Consider the following 22,913-nt stretch of genomic DNA (forward strand, 5'->3'; position numbering starts at 1 on the left):
TTTAGTCCTGCTTTAGTCCTGTTTTAGTCCTGCTTTAGTCCTGCTTTAGTCCTGCTTTAGACCTGCTTTAGTCCAGCTTTAGACCTGTTTTAGTCCTGCTTTAGTCCTGCTTTAGTCCTGCTTTAGACCTGCTTTAGACCTGCTTTAGTCCAGCTTTAGACCTGCTTTAGTCCTGCTTTAATCCTGCTTTAGACCTGCTTTAGTCCTGCTTTAGTCCTGCTTTAGTCCTGCTTTAGTCCTGCTTTAGTCCTGCTTTAGTCCTGCTTTAGTCCTGCTTTAGTCCTGCTTTAGTCCTGCTTTAATCCTGCTTTAGTCCTGCTTTAGTCCTGCTTTAGTCCTGTTTTAGTCCTGCTTTAGTCCTGCTTTAGACCCGCTTTAGTCCCGCTTTAGTCCCGCTTTAGTCCCGCTTTAGTCCTGCTTTAGACCTGCTTTAGACCTGCTTTAGACCTGCTTTAGTCCTGCTTTAGACCTGCTTTAGTCCTGCTTTAGTCCTGTTTTAGACCTGCTTTAGTCCTGCTTTAGTCCTGCTTTAGTCCTGCTTTAATCCTGCTTTAGTCCTGCTTTAGTCCTGTTTTAGACCTGCTTTAGTCCTGCTTTAGACCTGCTTTAGTCCTGCTTTAGTCCTGCTTTAGTCCTGCTTTAGACCTGCTTTAGTCCTGCTTTAGTCCTGCTTTAATCCTGCTTTAGTCCTGCTTTAATCCTGCTTTAGTCCTGCTTTAATCCTGCTTTAGACCTGCTTTAGTCCTGCTTTAGTCCAGCTTTATACCTGCTTCAGACCTGCTTTAATCCTGCTTTAGTCCTGCTTTAGTCCTGTTTTAGACCTGCTTTAGTCCTGCTTTAGTCCTGCTTTAGTCTTGCTTTAGTCCTGCTTTAATCCTGCTTTAGCCTTGCTTTAGACCTGCTTTAGCCCTGCTTTAGTCCTACTTTAGACCTGCTTTAGTCCTGCTTTAGTCCTGCTTTAGACCTGCTTTAGACCTGCTTTAGTCCTGCTTTAGTCTTGCTTTAGACCTGCTTTAGTCCTGCTTTAGTCCTGTTTTAGACCTGCTTTAGTCCTGCTTTAGACCTGCTTTAGTCCTGTTTTAGACCTGCTTTAGACCTGCTTTAGTCCTGCTTTAGTCCTGCTTTAGTCCTGCTTTAATCCTGCTTTAGTCCTGCTTTAATCCTGCTTTAGACCTGCTTTAGTCCTGCTTTAGTCTTGCTTTAGACCTGCTTTAGACCTGCTTTAGTCCTGCTTTAGTCTTGCTTTAGACCTGCTTTAGTCCTGCTTTAGTCCTGCTTTAGTCCTGCTTTAGTCCTGCTTTAGTCTTGCTTTAGACCTGCTTTAGTCCTGCTTTAGTCCAGCTTTAGACCTGCTTTAGACCTGCTTTAGACCTGCTTAAGTCCTACTTTAGACCTGCTTTAGTCTTGCTTTAGTCTTGCTTTAGACCTGCTTTAATCCTGCTTTAGTCCTGCTTTAGACCTGCTTTAGTCCTGCTTTAGTCCTGTTTAGACCTGCTTTAATCCTGCTTTAGTCCTGCTTTAGTCCAGCTTTAGACCTGCTTTAGTCTTGCTTTAGTCCTGCTTTAGTCCTGTTTTAGTCCTGTTTAGACCTGCTTTAGACCTGCTTTAGTCCTGCTTTAGACCTGCTTTAGTCCTGCTTTAGTCCTGCTTTAGTCCTGCTTTAGTCCTGCTTTAGTCCTGCTTTAATCCTGCTTTAGTCCTGCTTTAGTCCTGCTTTAGTCCAGCTTTAGACCTGCTTTAGACCTGCTTTAGTCCTGCTTTAGTCTTGCTTTAGACCTGCTTTAGGTCTAAAGACCTGCTTTAGTCCTGCTTTAGTCCTGCTTTAGTCCTGTTTTAGTTCTGCTTTAGTCCTGCTTTAGTCCTGCTTTAGTCCTGCTTTAGTCCTGCTTTAGACCTGCTTTAGACCTTTTTTAGTCCTGCTTTAGTCCTGTTTTAGTTCTGCTTTAGTCCTGCTTTAGTCCTGCTTTAATCCTGCTTTAGTCCTGCTTTAATCCAGCTTTAGTCCTGCTTTAGTCCTGCTTTAGTCCTGCTTTAATCCTGCTTTAGTCCTGCTTTAATCCTGCTTTAGACCTGCTTTAGTCCTGCTTTAGTCTTGCTTTAGACCTGCTTTAGTCCTGCTTTAGTCCTGCTTTAGTCCTGCTTTAGTCCTGTTTTAGTCCTGCTTTAGTCCAGCTTTAGACCTGCTTTAGACCTGCTTTAGACCTGCTTAAGTCCTACTTTAGACCTGCTTTAGTCCTGCTTTAGTCCTGTTTTAGTCCTGCTTTAGTCCTGCTTTAGTCCTGCTTTAGTCTTGCTTTAGACCTGCTTTAATCCTGCTTTAGTCCTGTTTAGACCTGCTTTAATCCTGCTTTAGTCCTGCTTTAGTCCTGCTTTAGTCCAGCTTTAGACCTGCTTTAGTCTTGCTTTAGTCCTGCTTTAGTCCTGTTTTAGTCCTGTTTAGACCTGCTTTAGACCTGCTTTAGTCCTGCTTTAGACCTGCTTTAATCCTGCTTTAGTCCTGCTTTAGTCCTGCTTTAGTCCTGCTTTAGACCTGCTTTAGTCCTGCTTTAGTCCTGCTTTAGTCCTGCTTTAGTCCTGCTTTAGACCTGCTTTAGTCCTGCTTTAGTCCTGCTTTAGTCCTGCTTTAGTCCAGCTTTAGACCTGCTTTAGACCTGCTTTAGTCCTGCTTTAGTCTTGCTTTAGACCTGCTTTAGGTCTAAAGACCTGCTTTAGTCCTGCTTTAGTCCTGCTTTAGTCCTGCTTTAGTCCTGCTTTAGTCCTGCTTTAGTCCAGCTTTAGACCTGCTTTAGACCTGCTTTAGTCCTGCTTTAGTCTTGCTTTAGACCTGCTTTAGGTCTAAAGACCTGCTTTAGTCCTGCTTTAGTCCTGCTTTACACCTGCTTTAGACCTGCTTTAGTCCTGCTTTAGTCCTGGTTTAGACCTGCTTTAGTCCAGCTTTAGACTTGCTTTAGACCTGCTTTAGTCCTGCTTTAGACCTGCTTTAGACCTGCTTTAGTCCTGTTTTAGTCCAGCTTTAGTCCTGCTTTAGACCTGTTTTAGTCCTGCTTTAGTCCTGCTTTAGACCTGCTTTAGTCCTGCTTTAGTCCTGTTTTAGTCCTGCTTTAGTCCTGCTTTAGTCCTGTTTTAGTCCTGCTTTAGTCCTGTTTTAGTCCTGTTTTAGTCCTGCTTTAATCCTGCTTTAGACCTGCTTTAGTCCTGCTTTAGTCTTGCTTTAGACCTGCTTTAGACCTGCTTTAGTCCTGCTTTAGTCTTGCTTTAGACCTGCTTTAGTCCTGCTTTAGTCCTGCTTTAGTCCTGCTTTAGTCCTGCTTTAGTCTTGCTTTAGACCTGCTTTAGTCCTGCTTTAGTCCAGCTTTAGACCTGCTTTAGACCTGCTTTAGACCTGCTTAAGTCCTACTTTAGACCTGCTTTAGTCTTGCTTTAGTCTTGCTTTAGACCTGCTTTAATCCTGCTTTAGTCCTGCTTTAGACCTGCTTTAATCCTGCTTTAGTCCTGCTTTAGTCCAGCTTTAGACCTGCTTTAGTCTTGCTTTAGTCCTGCTTTAGTCCTGTTTTAGTCCTGTTTAGACCTGCTTTAGACCTGCTTTAGTCCTGCTTTAGACCTGCTTTAGTCCTGCTTTAGTCCTGCTTTAGTCCTGCTTTAGTCCTGCTTTAGTCCTGCTTTAGTCTTGCTTTAGACCTGCTTTAGACCTGCTTTAGTCCTGCTTTAGTCCTGCTTTAGTCCTGCTTTAGTCCTGCTTTAATCCTGCTTTAGTCCTGCTTTAGTCCTGCTTTAGTCCAGCTTTAGACCTGCTTTAGACCTGCTTTAGTCCTGCTTTAGTCTTGCTTTAGACCTGCTTTAGGTCTAAAGACCTGCTTTAGTCCTGCTTTAGTCCTGCTTTAGACCTGCTTTAGACCTGCTTTAGTCCTGCTTTAGTCCTGTTTTAGTCCTGTTTTAGTCCTGCTTTAGTCCTGTTTTAGTTCTGCTTTAGTCCTGCTTTAGTCCTGCTTTAGTCCTGCTTTAGTCCTGCTTTAGACCTGCTTTAGACCTGTTTTAGTCCTGCTTTAGTCCTGTTTTAGTTCTGCTTTAGTCCTGCTTTAGTCCTGCTTTAATCCTGCTTTAGTCCTGCTTTAATCCAGCTTTAGTCCTGCTTTAGTCCTGCTTTAGTCCTGCTTTAATCCTGCTTTAGTCCTGCTTTAATCCTGCTTTAGACCTGCTTTAGTCCTGCTTTAGTCCTGCTTTAGTCCTGCTTTAGTCCTGCTTTAGTCCTGTTTTAGTCCTGCTTTAGTCCAGCTTTAGACCTGCTTTAGACCTGCTTTAGACCTGCTTAAGTCCTACTTTAGACCTGCTTTAGTCCTGCTTTAGTCCTGTTTTAGTCCTGCTTTAGTCCTGCTTTAGTCTTGCTTTAGACCTGCTTTAATCCTGCTTTAGTCCTGTTTTAGTCCTGTTTAGACCTGCTTTAATCCTGCTTTAGTCCTGCTTTAGTCCTGCTTTAGTCCAGCTTTAGACCTGCTTTAGTCTTGCTTTAGTCCTGCTTTAGTCCTGTTTTAGTCCTGTTTAGACCTGCTTTAGACCTGCTTTAGTCCTGCTTTAGACCTGCTTTAATCCTGCTTTAGTCCTGCTTTAGTCCTGCTTTAGTCCTGCTTTAGACCTGCTTTAGTCCTGCTTTAGTCCTGCTTTAGTCCTGCTTTAGTCCTGCTTTAGTCCTGCTTTAGTCCTGCTTTAGTCCTGCTTTAGACCTGCTTTAGTCCTGCTTTAGTCCTGCTTAAGTCCAGCTTTAGACCTGCTTTAGACCTGCTTTAGTCCTGCTTTAGTCTTGCTTTAGACCTGCTTTAGGTCTAAAGACCTGCTTTAGTCCTGCTTTAGTCCTGCTTTAGTCCTGCTTTAGTCCTGCTTTAGTCCTGCTTTAGTCCAGCTTTAGACCTGCTTTAGACCTGCTTTAGTCCTGCTTTAGTCTTGCTTTAGACCTGCTTTAGGTCTAAAGACCTGCTTTAGTCCTGCTTTAGTCCTGCTTTACACCTGCTTTAGACCTGCTTTAGTCCTGCTTTAGTCCTGGTTTAGACCTGCTTTAGTCCAGCTTTAGACTTGCTTTAGACCTGCTTTAGTCCTGCTTTAGACCTGCTTTAGACCTGCTTTAGTCCTGTTTTAGTCCAGCTTTAGTCCTGCTTTAGACCTGTTTTAGTCCTGCTTTAGACCTGCTTTAGTCCTGCTTTAGTCCTGCTTTAGTCCTGTTTTAGTCCTGCTTTAGTCCTGCTTTAGTCCTGTTTTAGTCCTGCTTTAGTCCTGTTTTAGTCCTGTTTTAGTCCTGCTTTAGTCCTGTTTTAGTTCTGCTTTAGTCCTGCTTTAGTCCTGCTTTAGTCCTGTTTAGTCCTGTTTTAGTCCTGTTTTAGTCCTGTTTTAGTCCTGCTTTAGTCCTGCTTTAGTCCTGTTTTAGTTCTGCTTTAGTCCTGCTTTAGTCCTGCTTTAGTCCTGCTTTAGTCCTGCTTTAATCCTGCTTTAGTCCTGTTTTAGTCCTGCTTTAGTCCTGTTTTAGTCCTGCTTTAGTCCTGCTTTAGACCTGCTTTAGTCCCGCTTTAGTCCCGTTTTAGTCCTGTTTTAGTCCTGCTTTAGACCTGCTTTAGACCTGCTTTAGACCTGCTTTAGTCCTGCTTTAGACCTGCTTTAGTCCTGCTTTAGTCCTGTTTTAGACCTGCTTTAGTCCTGCTTTAGTCCTGCTTTAGTCCTGCTTTAATCCTGCTTTAGTCCTGCTTTAGTCCTGTTTTAGACCTGCTTTAGTCCTGCTTTAGACCTGCTTTAGACCTGCTTTAGTCCTGCTTTAGACCTGCTTTAGTCCTGCTTTAATCCTGCTTTAGTCCTGCTTTAATCCTGCTTTAGTCCTGCTTTAGTCCTGCTTTAGTCCAGCTTTATACCTGCTTTAGACCTGCTTTAGTCCTGTTTTAGTCCTGCTTTAGACCTGCTTTAGTCCTGCTTTAGTCCAGCTTTATACCTGCTTCAGACCTGCTTTAGTCCTGCTTTAGACCTGCTTTAGTCCTGCTTTAATCCTGCTTTAGTCCTGCTTTAGTCCTGTTTTAGACCTGCTTTAGTCCTGCTTTAGTCCTGCTTTAGTCCTGTTTTAGTCCTGTTTAGACCTGCTTTAGACCTGCTTTAGTCCTGCTTTAGACCTGCTTTAATCCTGCTTTAGTCCTGCTTTAGTCCTGCTTTAGTCCTGCTTTAGACCTGCTTTAGTCCTGCTTTAGTCCTGCTTTAGTCCTGCTTTAGTCCTGCTTTAGTCCTGCTTTAGTCCTGCTTTAGTCCTGCTTTAGACCTGCTTTAGTCCTGCTTTAGTCCTGCTTAAGTCCAGCTTTAGACCTGCTTTAGACCTGCTTTAGTCCTGCTTTAGTCTTGCTTTAGACCTGCTTTAGGTCTAAAGACCTGCTTTAGTCCTGCTTTAGTCCTGCTTTAGTCCTGCTTTAGTCCTGCTTTAGTCCTGCTTTAGTCCAGCTTTAGACCTGCTTTAGACCTGCTTTAGTCCTGCTTTAGTCTTGCTTTAGACCTGCTTTAGGTCTAAAGACCTGCTTTAGTCCTGCTTTAGTCCTGCTTTACACCTGCTTTAGACCTGCTTTAGTCCTGCTTTAGTCCTGGTTTAGACCTGCTTTAGTCCAGCTTTAGACTTGCTTTAGACCTGCTTTAGTCCTGCTTTAGACCTGCTTTAGACCTGCTTTAGTCCTGTTTTAGTCCAGCTTTAGTCCTGCTTTAGACCTGTTTTAGTCCTGCTTTAGACCTGCTTTAGTCCTGCTTTAGTCCTGCTTTAGTCCTGTTTTAGTCCTGCTTTAGTCCTGCTTTAGTCCTGTTTTAGTCCTGCTTTAGTCCTGTTTTAGTCCTGTTTTAGTCCTGCTTTAGTCCTGTTTTAGTTCTGCTTTAGTCCTGCTTTAGTCCTGCTTTAGTCCTGTTTAGTCCTGTTTTAGTCCTGTTTTAGTCCTGTTTTAGTCCTGCTTTAGTCCTGCTTTAGTCCTGTTTTAGTTCTGCTTTAGTCCTGCTTTAGTCCTGCTTTAGTCCTGCTTTAGTCCTGCTTTAATCCTGCTTTAGTCCTGTTTTAGTCCTGCTTTAGTCCTGTTTTAGTCCTGCTTTAGTCCTGCTTTAGACCTGCTTTAGTCCCGCTTTAGTCCCGTTTTAGTCCTGTTTTAGTCCTGCTTTAGACCTGCTTTAGACCTGCTTTAGACCTGCTTTAGTCCTGCTTTAGACCTGCTTTAGTCCTGCTTTAGTCCTGTTTTAGACCTGCTTTAGTCCTGCTTTAGTCCTGCTTTAGTCCTGCTTTAATCCTGCTTTAGTCCTGCTTTAGTCCTGTTTTAGACCTGCTTTAGTCCTGCTTTAGACCTGCTTTAGACCTGCTTTAGTCCTGCTTTAGACCTGCTTTAGTCCTGCTTTAATCCTGCTTTAGTCCTGCTTTAATCCTGCTTTAGTCCTGCTTTAGTCCTGCTTTAGTCCAGCTTTATACCTGCTTTAGACCTGCTTTAGTCCTGTTTTAGTCCTGCTTTAGACCTGCTTTAGTCCTGCTTTAGTCCAGCTTTATACCTGCTTCAGACCTGCTTTAGTCCTGCTTTAGACCTGCTTTAGTCCTGCTTTAATCCTGCTTTAGTCCTGCTTTAGTCCTGTTTTAGACCTGCTTTAGTCCTGCTTTAGTCCTGCTTTAGTCCTGCTTTAGACCTGCTTTAGTCCTGCTTTAGTCCTGCTTTAGACCTGCTTTAGTCCTGCTTTAGTCCTGTTTTAGACCTGCTTTAGTCCTGCTTTAGTCCTGTTTTAGACCTGCTTTAGTCCTGCTTTAGACCTGCTTTAGTCCTGTTTTAGTCCTGCTTTAGACCTGCTTTAGACCTGCTTAAGTCCTACTTTAGACCTGCTTTAGTCTTGCTTTAGTCTTGCTTTAGTCCTGCTTTAATCCTGCTTTAGTCTTGCTTTAGACCTGCTTTAGTCCTGCTTTAGACCTGCTTTAGTCCTGCTTTAGTCCTGTTTTAGACCTGCTTTAGTCCTGCTTTAGTCCTGTTTTAGACCTGCTTTAGTCCTGCTTTAGACCTGCTTTAGTCCTGTTTTAGACCTGCTTTAGTCCTGCTTTAGACCTGCTTTAGTCCTGCTTTAGTCCTGCTTTAGTCCTGCTTTAATCCTGCTTTAGTCCTGCTTTAATCCTGCTTTAGACCTGCTTTAGTCCTGCTTTAGTCTTGCTTTAGACCTGCTTTAGTCCTGCTTTAGTCCAGCTTTAGACCTGCTTTAGACCTGCTTTAGACCTGCTTAAGTCCTACTTTAGACCTGCTTTAGTCTTGCTTTAGTCTTGCTTTAGACCTGCTTTAATCCTGCTTTAGTCCTGTTTTAGTCCTGTTTAGACCTGCTTTAATCCTGCTTTAGTCCTGCTTTAGTCCTGCTTTAGTCCAGCTTTAGACCTGCTTTAGTCTTGCTTTAGTCCTGCTTTAGTCCTGTTTTAGTCCTGTTTAGACCTGCTTTAGACCTGCTTTAGTCCTGCTTTAGACCTGCTTTAGTCCTGCTTTAGTCCTGCTTTAGTCCTGCTTTAGTCCTGCTTTAGTCCTGCTTTAGTCTTGCTTTAGACCTGCTTTAGTCCTGCTTTAGTCCTGCTTTAGTCCTGCTTTAGACCTGCTTTAGTCCTGCTTTAGTCCTGCTTTAGTCCTGCTTTAGTCCTGCTTTAGTCCTGCTTTAGTCCTGCTTTAGTCCAGCTTTAGACCTGCTTTAGACCTGCTTTAGTCCTGCTTTAGTCTTGCTTTAGACCTGCTTTAGGTCTAAAGACCTGCTTTAGACCTGCTTTAGACCTGTTTTAGTCCTGCTTTAGTCCTGTTTTAGTTCTGCTTTAGTCCTGCTTTAGTCCTGCTTTAGTCCTGCTTTAGTCCTGCTTTAGTCCTGCTTTAGACCTGCTTTAGACCTGTTTTAGACCTGCTTTAGTCCTGCTTTAATCCTGCTTTAGTCCTGCTTTAATCCAGCTTTAGTCCTGCTTTAGTCCTGCTTTAGTCCTGCTTTAGTCCTGCTTTAATCCTGCTTTAGTCCTGCTTTAATCCTGCTTTAGACCTGCTTTAGTCCTGCTTTAGTCTTGCTTTAGACCTGCTTTAGTCCTGCTTTAGTCCTGCTTTAGTCCTGCTTTAGTCCTGTTTTAGTCCTGCTTTAGTCCAGCTTTAGACCTGCTTAAGTCCTACTTTAGACCTGCTTTAGTCCTGCTTTAGTCCTGTTTTAGTCCTGCTTTAGTCCAGCTTTAGACCTGCTTTAGTCTTGCTTTAGACCTGCTTTAATCCTGCTTTAGTCCTGTTTTAGTCCTGTTTAGACCTGCTTTAATCCTGCTTTAGTCCTGCTTTAGTCCTGCTTTAGTCCAGCTTTAGTCTTGCTTTAGTCCTGCTTTAGTCCTGTTTAGACCTGCTTTAGACCTGCTTTAGTCCTGCTTTAGACCTGCTTTAATCCTGCTTTAGTCCTGCTTTAGTCCTGCTTTAGTCCTGCTTTAGTCCTGCTTTAGTCTTGCTTTAGTCCTGCTTTAGTCCTGTTTAGACCTGCTTTAGACCTGCTTTAGTCCTGCTTTAGACCTGCTTTAATCCTGCTTTAGTCCTGCTTTAGTCTTGCTTTAGTCCTGCTTTATTCCTGTTTAGACCTGCTTTAGACCTGCTTTAGTCCTGCTTTAGTCCTGCTTTAGTCCTGCTTTAGTCTTGCTTTAGACCTGCTTTAGTCCTGCTTTAGTCCTGCTTTAGACCTGCTTTAGTCCTGTTTTAGTCCTGCTTTAGTCCTGCTTTAGTCCTGCTTTAGACCTGCTTTAGACCTGCTTTAGACCTGCTTTAGTCCTGCTTTAGTCCTGCTTTAGTCCTGCTTTAGTCCTGCTTTAATCCTGCTTTAGTCCTGCTTTAGTCCAGCTTTAGACCTGCTTTAGACCTGCTTTAGTCCTGCTTTAGTCTTGCTTTAGACCTGCTTTAGACCTGCTTTAGTCCTGCTTTAGTCCAGCTTTAGTCCTGCTTTAGTCCTGCTTTACACCTGCTTTAGACCTGCTTTAGTCCTGCTTTAGTCCTGCTTTAGTCCAGCTTTAGTCCTGCTTTAGTCCTGGTTTAGACCTGCTTTAGTCCAGCTTTAGACTTGCTTTAGACCTGCTTTAGTCCTGCTTTAGACCTGCTTTAGACCTGCTTTAGACCTGCTTTAGTCCTGCTTTAGTCCTGTTTTAGTCCTGCTTTAGACCTGTTTTAGTCCAGCTTTAGTCCTGCTTTAGACCTGTTTTAGTCCTGCTTTAGACCTGCTTTAGTCCTGCTTTAGTCCTGCTTTAGTCCTGTTTTAGTCCTGCTTTAGACCTGTTTTAGTCCTGTTTTAGTCCTGTTTTAGTCCTGCTTTAGTCCTGCTTTAGTCCTGTTTTAGTCCTGTTTTAGTCCTGTTTTAGTCCTGCTTTAGTCCTGCTTTAGTCCTGCTTTAGTCCTGCTTTAGTCCTGCTTTAGACCTGCTTTAGTTCTGATTTAGTCCTGCTTTAGTCCTGCTTTAGACCTGTTTTAGTTCTGCTTTAGTCCTGCTTTAGACCTGTTTTAGTTCTGCTTTAGTCCTGCTTTAGACCTGTTTTAGTTCTGCTTTAGTCCTGCTTTAGATCTGTTTTAGTTCTGCTTTAGTCCTGCTTTAGACCTGTTTTAGTTCTGCTTTAGTCCTGCTTTAGACCTGTTTTAGTTCTGCTTTAGTCCTGCTTTAGACCTGTTTTAGTTCTGCTTTAGACCCTGTTTCCGGCGCTGATGTGTCTCTCTCCACAGAAGTGCTTTGACGCTCACCCTCGTAAGGACAGTCAGGTGCGTCTCATGTCCTGGGACGGCGATGGGATCTGGGTGTCCATTCGCCTGGACTCCACGCTGCGCCTGTTCCACGCTCACACACACCAGCACCTGCAGGACGTGGACATCGAGCCCTACGTCAGCAAGATGTTAGGTGTGTGTCCCCCTCTCCACAGACGTCCACGAGAAGACCCAGAACAAGGACCAATGAAGGACGACCATCAAATACATTCAACTGATACTGAAGACACTAGATATGTGTTTTAGAGTCGTTTATGGAATAATATTTAACACAGATGGAGCAGCTAAACGAATATTGTTCTGATGCAGATGACTTTATAATACAGTGAGTTCTTTGGGCGAGTCATAATCATCAGGTTCAACGTTTGTGAATTTTCCATTGAGACGTTCTGTGGCAACTTCCAATCTGAGGTTATGACATCATCACATTCTAGAACATGCAGCAGCCTGTAGGTGGCGATCAAGGGCCTGTAGGTGGCGATCAAGGCCCTGTAGGTGGCGATCAAGGGCCTGTAGGTGGCGTTCAAGGGCCTGTAGGTGGCGTTCAAGGGCCTGTAGGTGGCGATCAAGGGCCTGTAGGTGGCGTTCAAGGGCCTGTAGGTGGCGATCAAGGGCCTGTAGGTGGCGTTCAAGGGCCTGTAGGTGGCGTTCAAGGGCCTGTAGGTGGCGATCAAGGGCCTGTAGGTGGCGTTCAAGGGCCTGTAGGTGGCGATCAAGGGCCTGTAGGTGGCGTTCAAGGGCCTTTAGGTACGTTCAACGGCCTGTAGGTGGCGATCAAGGGCCTGTAGGTGGCGATCAAGGGCCTGTAGAGGGCCTGTAGAGGGCCTGTAGGTGGCGATCAAGGGCCTGTAGGTGGCGATCAAGGGCCTGTAGGTGGCGATCAAGGGCCTGTAGGTGGCGATCAAGGGCCTGTAGGTGGCGATCAAGGGCCTGTAGGTGGCGTTCAAGGGCCTGTAGGTGGCGTTCAAGGGCCTGTAGGTGGCGTTCAAGGGCCTGTAGGTGGCGATCAAGGGCCTGTAGGTGGCGTTCAAGGGCCTGTAGGTGGCGATCAAGGGCCTGTAGGTGGCGATCAAGGGCCTGTAGGTGGCGATCAAGGGCCTGTAGGTGGCGATCAAGGGCCTGTAGGTGGCGTTCAAGGGCCTGTAGGTGGCGTTCAAGGGCCTGTAGGTGGCGTTCAAGGGCCTGTAGGTGGCGTTCAAGGGCCTGTAGGTGGCGATCAAGGGCCTGTAGGTGGCGTTCAAGGGCCTGTAGGTGGCGATCAAGGGCCTGTAGGTGGCGTTCAAGGGCCTGTAGGTGGCGATCAAGGGCCTGTAGGTGGCGTTCAAGGGCCTGTAGGTGGCGATCAAGGGCCTGTAGGTGGCGATCAAGGGCCTGTAGAGGGCCTGTAGAGGGCCTGTAGGTGGCGTTCAAGGGCCTGTAGATGGCGTTCAAGGGCCTGTAGGTGGCGATCAAGGGCCTGTAGAGGGCCTGTAGGTGGCGATCAAGGGCCTGTAGGTGGCGTTCAAGGGCCTGTAGGTGGCGATCAAGGGCCTGTAGGTGGCGATCAAGGGCCTGTAGGTGGCGTTCAAGGGCCTGTAGGTGGCGTTCAAGGGCCTGTAGGTGGCGTTCAAGGGCCAGTAGGTGGCGTTCAAGGGCCTGTAGGTACGTTCAAGGGCCTGTAGGTGGCGATCAAGGGCCTGTAGGTGGCGATCAAGGGCCTGTAGGTGGCGTTCAAGGGCCTGTAGGTGGCGTTCAAGGGCCTGTAGGTGGCGTTCAAGGGCCTGTAGGTGGCGTTCAAGGGCCTGTAGGTGGCGTTCAAGGGCCTGTAGAGGGCCTGTAGGTGGCGATCAAGGGCCTGTAGGTGGCGATCAAGGGCCTGTAGGTGGCGATCAAGGGCCTGTAGGTGGCGATCAAGGGCCTGTAGGTGGCGATCAAGGGCCTGTAGGTGGCGATCAAGGGCCTGTAGAGGGCCTGTAGGTGGCGATCAAGGGCCTGTAGGTGGCGATCAAGGGCCTTTAGGTGGCGATCAAGGGCCTGTAGGTGGCGATCAAGGGCCTGTAGGTGGCGTTCAAGGGCCTGTAGGTGGCGATCAAGGGCCTGTAGGTGGCGATCAAGGGCCTGTAGAGGGCCTGTAGGTGGCGATCAAGGGCCTGTAGGTACGTTCAAGGGCCTGTAGGTGGCGATCAAGGGCCTGTAGGTGGCGATCAAGGGCCTGTAGAGGGCCTGTAGGTGGCGATCAAGGGCCTGTAGGTGGCGATCAAGGGCCTGTAGGTGGCGATCAAGGGCCTGTAGGTGGCGATCAAGGGCCTGTAGGTGGCGTTCAAGGGCCTGTAGGTGGCGATCAAGGGCCTGTAGGTGGCGATCAAGGGCCTGTAGAGGGCCTGTAGGTGGCGATCAAGGGCCTGTAGGTACGTTCAAGGGCCTGTAGGTGGCGATCAAGGGCCTGTAGGTGGCGATCAAGGGCCTGTAGAGGGCCTGTAGGTGGCGATCAAGGGCCTGTAGGTGGCGATCAAGGGCCTGTAGGTGGCGTTCAAGGGCCTGTAGGTTTGTTCAAGGGCCTGTAGGTGGCGATCAAGGGCCTGTAGGTGGCGATCAAGGGCCTGTAGGTGGCGATCAAGGGCCTGTAGGTGGCGATCAAGGGCCTGTAGGTGGCGATCAAGGGCCTGTAGGTGGCGATCAAGGGCCTGTAGAGGGCCTGTAGGTGGCGATCAAGGGCCTGTAGGTGGCGATCAAGGGCCTGTAGGTGGCGATCAAGGGCCTGTAGGTGGCGATCAATGGCCTGTAGGTGGCGATCAAGGGCCTGTAGGTGGCGATCAAGGGCCTGTAGAGGGCCTGTAGGTGGCGATCAAGGGCCTGTAGGTGGCGATCAAGGGCCTGTAGGTGGCGATCAAGGGCCTGTAGAGGGCCTGTAGGTGGCGATCAAGGGCCTGTAGGTGGCGATCAAGGGCCTGTAGGTGGCGTTCAAGGGCCTGTAGGTGGCGATCAAGGGCCTGTAGGTACGTTCAAGGGCCTGTAGGTGGCGATCAAGGGCCTGTAGGTGGCGATCAAGGGCCTGTAGGTGGCGATCAAGGGGCTGTAGAGGGCCTGTAGGTGGTGATCAAGGGCCTGTAGGTGGCGTTCAAGGGCCTGTAGGTGGCGATCAAGGGGCTGTAGAGGGCCTGTAGGTGGCGTTCAAGGGCCTGTAGGTGGCGATAAAGGGCCTGTAGGTGGCGATCACGGGCCTGTAGATAAGTTAAGACCTAATATTAGGCAAAGATGTGTGTCTGATTTAGGAATCAAACTGTGATCATTTAATCAATACTGTCAAAATAACAACTTGAAATTTGAATGAAATGAAGACATTGTTGGGGTAAAAAGATAGAAGTGATAAAGGAGATTAGAAGAATGTTGGAGAATCTATGTTTAACAGTGAATTCCACCTGTGACCGACCTTCATGACACGTGTGTGACCTTCATGACACGTGTGTGTGACCTTCATGACACGTGTGTGTGACCTTCATGACACGTGTGTGTGACCTTCATGACACGTGTGTGTGACCTTCATGACACGTGTGTGTGACCTTCATGACACGTGTGTGTGACCTTCATGACACGTGTGTGTGACCTTCATGACACGTGTGTGTGACCTTCATGACACGTGTGTGACCTTCATGACACGTGTGTGTGACCTTCATGACACGTGTGTGTGACCTTCATGACACGTGTGTGACATTCATGACACGTGTGTGTGACCTTCATGACACGTGTGTGTGACCTTCATGACACGTGTGTGACCTTCATGACACGTGTGTGACCTTCATGACACGTGTGTGTGACCTTCATGACACGTGTGTGTGACCTTCATGACACGTGTGTGACCTTCATGACACGTGTGTGTGACCTTCATGACACGTGTGTGACCTTCATGACACGTGTGTGTGACCTTCATGACACGTGTGTGTGACCTTCATGACACGTGTGTGTGACCTTCATGACACGTGTGTGACATTCATGACACGTGTGTGACCTTCATGACACGTGTGTGACATTCATGACACGTGTGTGTGACCTTCATGACACGTGTGTGTGACCTTCATGACACGTGTGTGACCTTCATGACACGTGTGTGTGACCTTCATGACACGTGTGTGACCTTCATGACACGTGTGTGTGACCTTAATGACACGTGTGTGACCTTCATGACACGTGTGTGTGACCTTCATGACACGTGTGTGTGACCTTCATGACACGTGTGTGTGACCTTCATGACACGTGTGTGTGACCTTCATGACACGTGTGTGTGACCTTCATGACACGTGTGTGTGACCTTCATGACACGTGTGTGTGACCTTCATGACACGTGTGTGTGACCTTCATGACACGTGTGTGTGACCTTCATGACACGTGTGTGTGACCTTCATGACACGTGTGTGTGACCTTCATGACACGTGTGTGTGACCTTCATGACACGTGTGTGTGACCTTCATGACACGTGTGTGTGACCTTCATGACACGTGTGTGTGACCTTCATGACACGTGTGTGACCTTCATGACACGTCTGTGACCTTCATGACACGTGTGTGACCTTCATGACACGTGTGTGTGACCTTCATGACACGTGTGTGTGACCTTCATGACACGTGTGTGTGACCTTCATGACACGTGTGTGTGACCTTCATGACACGTGTGTGTGACCTTCATGACACGTGTGTGTGACCTTCATGACACGTGCGTGTGACCTTCATGACACGTGCGTGTGACCTTCATGACACGTGCGTGTGACCTTCATGACACGTGTGTGACCTTCATGACACGTGTGTGACCTTCATGACACGTGTGTGTGACCTTCATGACACGTGTGTGTGACCTTCATGACACGTGTGTGTGACCTTCATGACACGTGTGTGACCTTCATGACACGTGTGTGTGACCTTCATGACACGTGTGTGTGACCTTCATGACACGTGTGTGTGTGACCTTCATGACACGTGTGTGTGTGACCTTCATGACACGTGTGTGTGTGACCTTCATGACATGTGTGTGTGTGACCTTCATGACACGTGTGTGTGTGACCTTCATGACACGTGTGTGTGTGACCTTCATGACACGTGTGTGTGACCTTCATGACACGTGTGTGTGACCTTCATGACACGTGTGTGTGACCTTCATGACACGTGTGTTTGACCTTCATGACACGTGTGTGTGACCTTCATGACACGTGTGTGTGACCTTCATGACACGTGTGTGACCTTCATGACACGTGTGTGTGACCTTCATGACACGTGTGTGTGACCTTCATGACACGTGTGTTTGACCTTCATGACACGTGTGTGTGACCTTCATGACACGTGTGTGTGACCTTCATGACACGTGTGTGTGACCTTCATGACACGTGTGTGTGACCTTCATGACACGTGTGTGTGACATTCATGACACGTGTGTGACCTTCATGACACGTGTGTGTGACCTTCATGACACGTGTGTGTGACCTTCATGACACGTGTGTGTGACCTTCATGACACGTGTGTGACCTTCATGACACGTGTGTGACCTTCATGACACGTGTGTGTGACCTTCATGACACGTGTGTGTGACCTTCATGACACGTGTGTGTGACCTTCATGACACGTGTGTGTGACCTTCATGACACGTGTGTGTGACCTTCATGACACGTGTGTGTGACCTTCATGACACGTGTGTGACCTTCATGACACGTGTGTGACCTTCATGACACGTGTGTGTGACCTTCATGACACGTGTGTGTGACCTTCATGACACGTGTGTGTGACCTTCATGACACGTGTGTGTGACCTTCATGACACGTGTGTGTGACCTTCATGACACGTGTGTGTGACCTTCATGACACGTGTGTGTTTGCTTAGGCACAGGGAAGTTGGGCTTCTCCTTCGTCAGAATCACAGCCCTCACCATCTCCTGTCAGCGCCTGTGGATCGGCACAGGCAATGGAGTCATCATCTCCATCCCCCTCAGCGACAGTAAGAGCCCCACACTGCACCCGCCACACTGCACCCGCCACACTGCACCCGCCACACTCGCCACACTGCACCCGCCACACTGCACCCGCCACACTGCACCCGTCACACTGCACCCGCCACACTCGCCACACTGCACCCGCCACACTCGCCACACTGCACCCGCCACACTGCACCCGCCAAACTGCACCCGCCACACTGCACCCGCCACACTGCACCCGCCACACTGCACCCGTCACACTGCACCCGCCACACTCGCCACACTGCACCCGTCACACTGCACCCGCCACACTGCACCCGTCACACTGCATTTCTTCTTTGTCCTCTTTGTGTTTTCACTGGTCCAGTGTGAGCGGATGCATCTGTTATTAAAGCTGTTGTCATGGAAACAGTTTGCACTTATTCCTCTCCTTATGCATTCTGCCACGCCTTTTATAAAAACGTTCATAGACCAGAGCGTTTTGCCTCAGCTAGCATGCTAACAGTGCACTTCCTGCTTGGCGGAGAATAATTGGATGCGGTCAGCACACTGCGGTCTCATTCTGCCCTGTGCAGCCGCAGCACTTCTGACTCATATACTGTGTCTTCTCAGCGGCCAACAAGGCGGGGAAAGGCTCGGGGCCCGGCAGTGTGGTGCGGGTGTACGGAGACGAGAGCGGGGACACAGTGCATGCTGGGACATCTGTGCCCTACTGCTCCATGGCTCACGCACAGCTCTGTTTCCATGGACACCGAGACGCTGTCAAGTTCTTCACTGCTGTCCCAGGTAGTACAGCTGCTGCTGGAGGACGAGCCACTGAGCTGCTCTTTTGTGTTGACCGCTCATGTGTGTCCAGGTCAGGCCGCTCCATCGTCCAGCAGCGCAGAGGCAGGAGACAAGGCCCTGGACCCCTCTGCTCAGGAGGGGGCCCGCTCCACTCTGGTGATGAGCGGAGGAGAGGGCTACATCGACTTCAGGATGGGTCAGTACATGACATGTGGTGTTGGTGGAGTGGTCATCACGCCCTGGACGCCTGACACTGGAGCATGTTTGGTCAGCAGTCTGACCGAACATGCTCCAGTGGTGAGGGACGTCCCAAAGCTTTAGAGCCTTTATGGTTCTATTTATTAGTTTATTTGACAGGGCCATCCAAAGGGCTCCAAAGCCCCGTGGAGCCCCGCGGTGCCCATTAGCTTCAAGAGAAAACATCATTCCTTCTGTTTTACTGCTGCATAATCATGTGCAATACTGTCATATTTATATAACTGCTGTAAATAAGAGTTATTATTTTTGTCTCATGTTATTTTTGTCTCTTTTCCCCATTAAGAATATGAGCGGTTTAGTCTATAACAGTTTTGTTTATAAGAGTTTTTCTATTAAGTCTATTAAGAGTGTTTTTTAAAGTTTTCTATAAGTTCTCTGTTCTTTTCTTCTGTTCCTACTTTGTGTTGCAACATCGAAATGTCCCCATTGTGTGGACAAATAGAGGCTCATCTTCTCTCTGACCACACGATGTCCAGTCTGCAGCTTCTGACCGAGTGGACTCTCTCTCTCTCTCCAGGTGACGAGGAGGGCGAGGGAGGCGAGGGGGCGGAGCCTGTGGTGAAGCTGCAGCCCAAAGCCGAGCGCAGTCACCTGATCGTGTGGCAGGTGCTGCAGCACCCGGAGTAACTCCCTGTCGAGGAGGAGCACCTTTACTACAGTACTACAGTACTACAGTACTACAGTACTACAGTACTACAGTACTACAGTACTACAGTACTACAGTACTACAGTACTACACACAGTTAGAGCTTTGAAGTATTGGAGGCTGAATACTTCTGTATAAACTCCAGACACATTTTGAGAATCGCAGTAGATTTCCCTTTTTTGCAGTGACACATTTGAACCACTTTATTGACACTTTTGTTCAACGTTACAATGTCTCTGATTCTTAAATGTCTCTTTAGACTTATGCAAATGAGCTGGAGCCATGAAGACTTTCAAATATGAAACATAATATATTTTATGAACTGAACAAGCAGCTAACGAGGAGAAGTCCCAGTAGAAGACGAGGTTCATGTTTGTCCCAGAGGACTCAGGACGTCCTCCTGACGCCTTAAGGTCGTTTGAAGGTTGAAATCTTCAAATGTTTCATTTATTTAGTCTCTTTTCTGTTCGATACCAAAGGAAAACCTCTGACTTCTGCCTCAGTACTTTTGTAATGTAGATGCAGGAGTATTTTGTAGTATTTCTTACGTAGGAGAAATATTTTTGAAAGCAAATGAAACTATCACAAATGTCCCGTTTGCCATTGAACTGTCTTTTATCGTGAGCCTTTTAGCCATGTCAGTATTTATTTCAACAGTTCAGAATGTAAATCCTCCACAAGGACCATGATGGAAACTGAAAATGACCTGGAGTTTTTTCTTGTTGAATGAATTTGACTTTGTACATTTACTAAACTAAACTATGCACTATCAGACAAACGTCTCTCTCTCCTTTTACACGTGATGGTCTGAGGCTCATGCTGCGCCTGCAGGGGGCGCTAATGCACCTCCTCATGCAAAGTAACACAACAACAACAAGAAGCACTTTCGTTACGCGTCGCTCGACCAACGACGAAAGACTGAACAGATCAACAAAATAATTATCTGACAAAATGTGTGTTTTTGTGCCTGTAGTTGGCGCTGTTGTTACTTTGGACCGCTGTGTAAATATAGTCCTATAGTTATAAATATAGTTATAAATATAGTCCTATAGTTATAAATATAGTTATAAATATAGTTATAAACATAGTCCTATAGTTATAAATATAGTTATAAATATAGTCCTATAGTTATAAATATAGTTATAAATATAGTTATAAACATAGTCCTATAGTTATAAATATAGTCCTATAGTTATAAATATAGTTATAAATATAGTCCTATAGTTATAAATATAGTTATAAATATAGTCCTATAGTTATAAATATAGTTATAAATATAGTCCTATAGTTATAAATATAGTTATAAATATAGTCCTATAGTTATAAATATAGTTATAAATATAGTCCTATAGTTATAAATATAGTCCTATAGTTATAAATATAGTTATAAATATAGTCCTATAGTTATAAATATAGTTATAAATATAGTCCTATAGTTATAAATATAGTTATAAATATAGTCCTATAGTTATAAATATAGTTATAAACATAGTCCTATAGTTATAAATATAGTTATAAATATAGTTATAAACATAGTCCTATAGTTATAAATATAGTTATAAATATAGTCCTATAGTTATAAATATAGTTATAAATATAGTTATAAACATAGTCCTATAGTTATAAATATAGTTATAAATATAGTCCTATAGTTATAAATATAGTTATAAATATAGTCCTATAGTTATAAATATAGTCCTATAGTTATAAATATAGTTATAAATATAGTCCTATAGTTATAAATATAGTTATAAATATAGTTATAAATATAGTTAGAAATATAGCCGCAAGCGGCAATGATCGGCCCTCGCCGCTACGCCGCCACGCTGCAAGAGGAGGGGGCGCTAACGCGCCCCAATTGTCCTTTTATTACGCCTACTGCTGAATCTGTGACGCTGTCACATCTTCTCCCCTTTGTTTTACATCAAAAAGCAATTTCATTTTGAATTCTTGGCAAAATGTGCGGCTTTGCCGCACAGACACCGTAACTCTTTGAATGAAAATGTGGATAACTTTTGATGGTCCTGAAGATGAGTCTCACCAAATTTCAGGTTAATAGGGCCCTGAGGGGGAGGAGTTTGTGAAAGTCTAAAGTGTAAACATGTTCTGGTGATTTCCCCATTGGAATAACATGAAAGGTTTCGGTCATCGTTACGGCAACGCCATAACAATTATGACATGGGTCTCATTGACTTTTTTGATGGGGATGCTAAAATTGAGTTGTGTGTCAAATTTCATATAATTTCGCAAAACTAAACATTTAACCTCCATATAAAATCTGTAGGGGGCGCTGTGGCGCCAAATGAATTTATTTCACTTCAAGTAGGTTTAGGGCAAAGAGTTTAACAACTGATTCTAATTTGACGCAATTCGGACTTTATCTGCGCAAACGGCAGAAATTTTTAAATATGGGAGATTTCTGAAATTCTAGCTACAGTTTGCGGCTTCGCCGCACAGAGACCGTGACAGGTATCAATGTAATTTGGATAACTTTTGATGTCCCACTCCTCAGTAGCATTTTCACCAAATTTCAGCTTTTTAGATCCAACGCCCTGGGAGGAGTTCGTAAAAGTACGACGTTTGGAAAAACTCCTGAGTCATGCTTAGCCATTTTTGAACCAATATGGCCGACATTTGGTTGGGCGGACGGCGTTGCCGTAATAATATTTTTTACTTCTCTTGTCACCATCTACCTCTGCGCCAAATTTCATGATTCTACGATCAGATTTTTTTTGGGTCATTTCCCATCTCTCAATGCATTTTTGGTACATTTGGGGGCGCTGACGCGCACATTCTTTTTATTTTAGAAAAGGGAAATAGCCAGAATGTAGAGAGGCACGATCTTTAGAGGTGTGAACATTTTTGTGACTTTTCGTCAATGTTCACTGGGTGAAAAATAGGGGGGTTGGTCCCGAGAAGAAGAAGAAGAAGAAGAAAGAATAATATTCCGATGCGAAAACAATGTTTCCCATTTTTCAAATATCATAAACTATACATTTTCGGAAAGCGCTCGCGCTTTCCTACCTCATGGTGTGGGTCCCTGGTCACTGACGGGTACTTTCGTTAATTTTGAGTGGGCTCCGCCCACTTTGTGTTTAATTAGTATGCACGGGGCGTGCATGAGTGAAGGAGTGCGTTAGTGAGTGTTTGGAAGTGGGCGAGCGCTTCGCGCTCGATTTCGTGCGCAATACGTGCGCACTTTCGCAGCCGTGCTTCGCACGGCCTTACGAGATTAATAGGCCTCTCGCCAGCTTGTGGCGCTCGGGCCTAAATATAGTCCTATAGTTATAAATATAGTTATAAATATAGTCCTATAGTTATAAATATAGTCCTATAGTTATAAATATAGTCCTATAGTTATAAATATAGTTATAAACATAGTCCTATAGTTATAAATATAGTCCTATAGTTATAAATATAGTTATAAACATAGTCCTATAGTTATAAATATAGTCCTATAGTTATAAATATAGTTATAAACATAGTCCTATAGTTATATATATATAGTCCTATAGTTATAAACATAGTCCTATAGTTATAAATATAGTCCTATAGTTATAAATATAGTTATAAACATAGTCCTTTAGTTATAAATATAGTTTGAGTTGATGGAGTCTCACTGAACTGTGTGTGACGCTGTGGCGCCATCTGCAGGTCAGAAAAGGTAAAGCTTTAGTGGTTCCGACAATGAATGAATTAAATGTACAATGAATATGTCAAATAATTTAACTCGGGTGAATTGTGTTGTGCTGTACCTGTGTTCACCTGGTTAGTGGCCTAACTAGTGGGCCTGACTAGTGGGCCTAACTAGTGTGCTTAACTAGTGTGCTTAACTACTGTGCTTAACTAGTGGCCTAACTAGTGGGCCTGACTAGTGGGCCTAACTAGTGGGCCTAACTAGTGTGCTTAACTAGTGGCCTGACTAGTGTGCTTAACTAGTGGCCTGACTAGTGTGCTTAACTAGTGGCCTGACTAGTGGGCCTGACTAGTGGGCCTGACTAGTGGGCCTAACTAGTGGGCCTAACTAGTGTGCTTAACTAGTGGCCGAACTAGTGGCCTAACTAGTGTACCTGACTAGTGTGCCTAACTAGTGGCCTAACTAGTGTACCTGACTAGTGTACCTGACTAGTGTGCCTAACTAGTGACCTAACTAGTGACCTAACTAGTGACCTAACTAGTGGGCCTAACTAGTGGGCCTAGTTCTTTGACAGCATTAAACAGATGATAAAATAATAATACAATAAATGCTGTTGCTACGTGGGTTTTATGGCTATATTCACCACTTTTGCCTCTTTTCTCCACAGATCAGCACTTCTGTTATCATGACACTTCTGTTGTCATGACACTTCTGTTGTCATGGCACTTCTGTTGTCGTGGCACTTCTGTTGTCGTGGCACTTCTGTTGTCGTGACACTTCTGTTGTCGTGGCACTTCTGTTGTCGTGGCACTTCTGTTGTCGTGGCACTTCTGTCCTTATGGCACTTCTGTCCTTATGGCACTTCTGTTGTCGTAACACTTCTGTTGTCGTGACACTTCTGTTG

General features: G+C 45.7%; 1 protein-coding gene across 1 annotated transcript in view; it reads left to right on the plus strand.

The window, feature by feature from the left end:
* Nucleotides 1–18,395, plus strand: part of spag9b (sperm associated antigen 9b) — a 68,609-nt gene extending 50,214 nt beyond the window's left edge. The window contains exons 25-29 of the mRNA XM_072455650.1: nucleotides 10,713–10,884; nucleotides 16,592–16,705; nucleotides 17,295–17,468; nucleotides 17,539–17,664; nucleotides 18,244–18,395. Of these exons, the coding sequence (XP_072311751.1) occupies nucleotides 10,713–10,884; nucleotides 16,592–16,705; nucleotides 17,295–17,468; nucleotides 17,539–17,664; nucleotides 18,244–18,353 (696 nt within the window). The 3' untranslated portion in view covers nucleotides 18,354–18,395. The remainder of the gene's footprint in view (nucleotides 1–10,712; nucleotides 10,885–16,591; nucleotides 16,706–17,294; nucleotides 17,469–17,538; nucleotides 17,665–18,243) is intronic.
* The last annotated feature ends 4,518 nt before the right edge of the window (nucleotides 18,396–22,913 follow it).

This window comes from Eucyclogobius newberryi, unplaced genomic scaffold (genome assembly GCF_026437365.1).
Source record: "Eucyclogobius newberryi isolate DKJ021-1_F unplaced genomic scaffold, fEucNew1.0.hap1 SCAF_20, whole genome shotgun sequence".
Classification (NCBI taxonomy): Eukaryota; Metazoa; Chordata; class Actinopteri; order Gobiiformes; family Gobiidae; genus Eucyclogobius; species Eucyclogobius newberryi.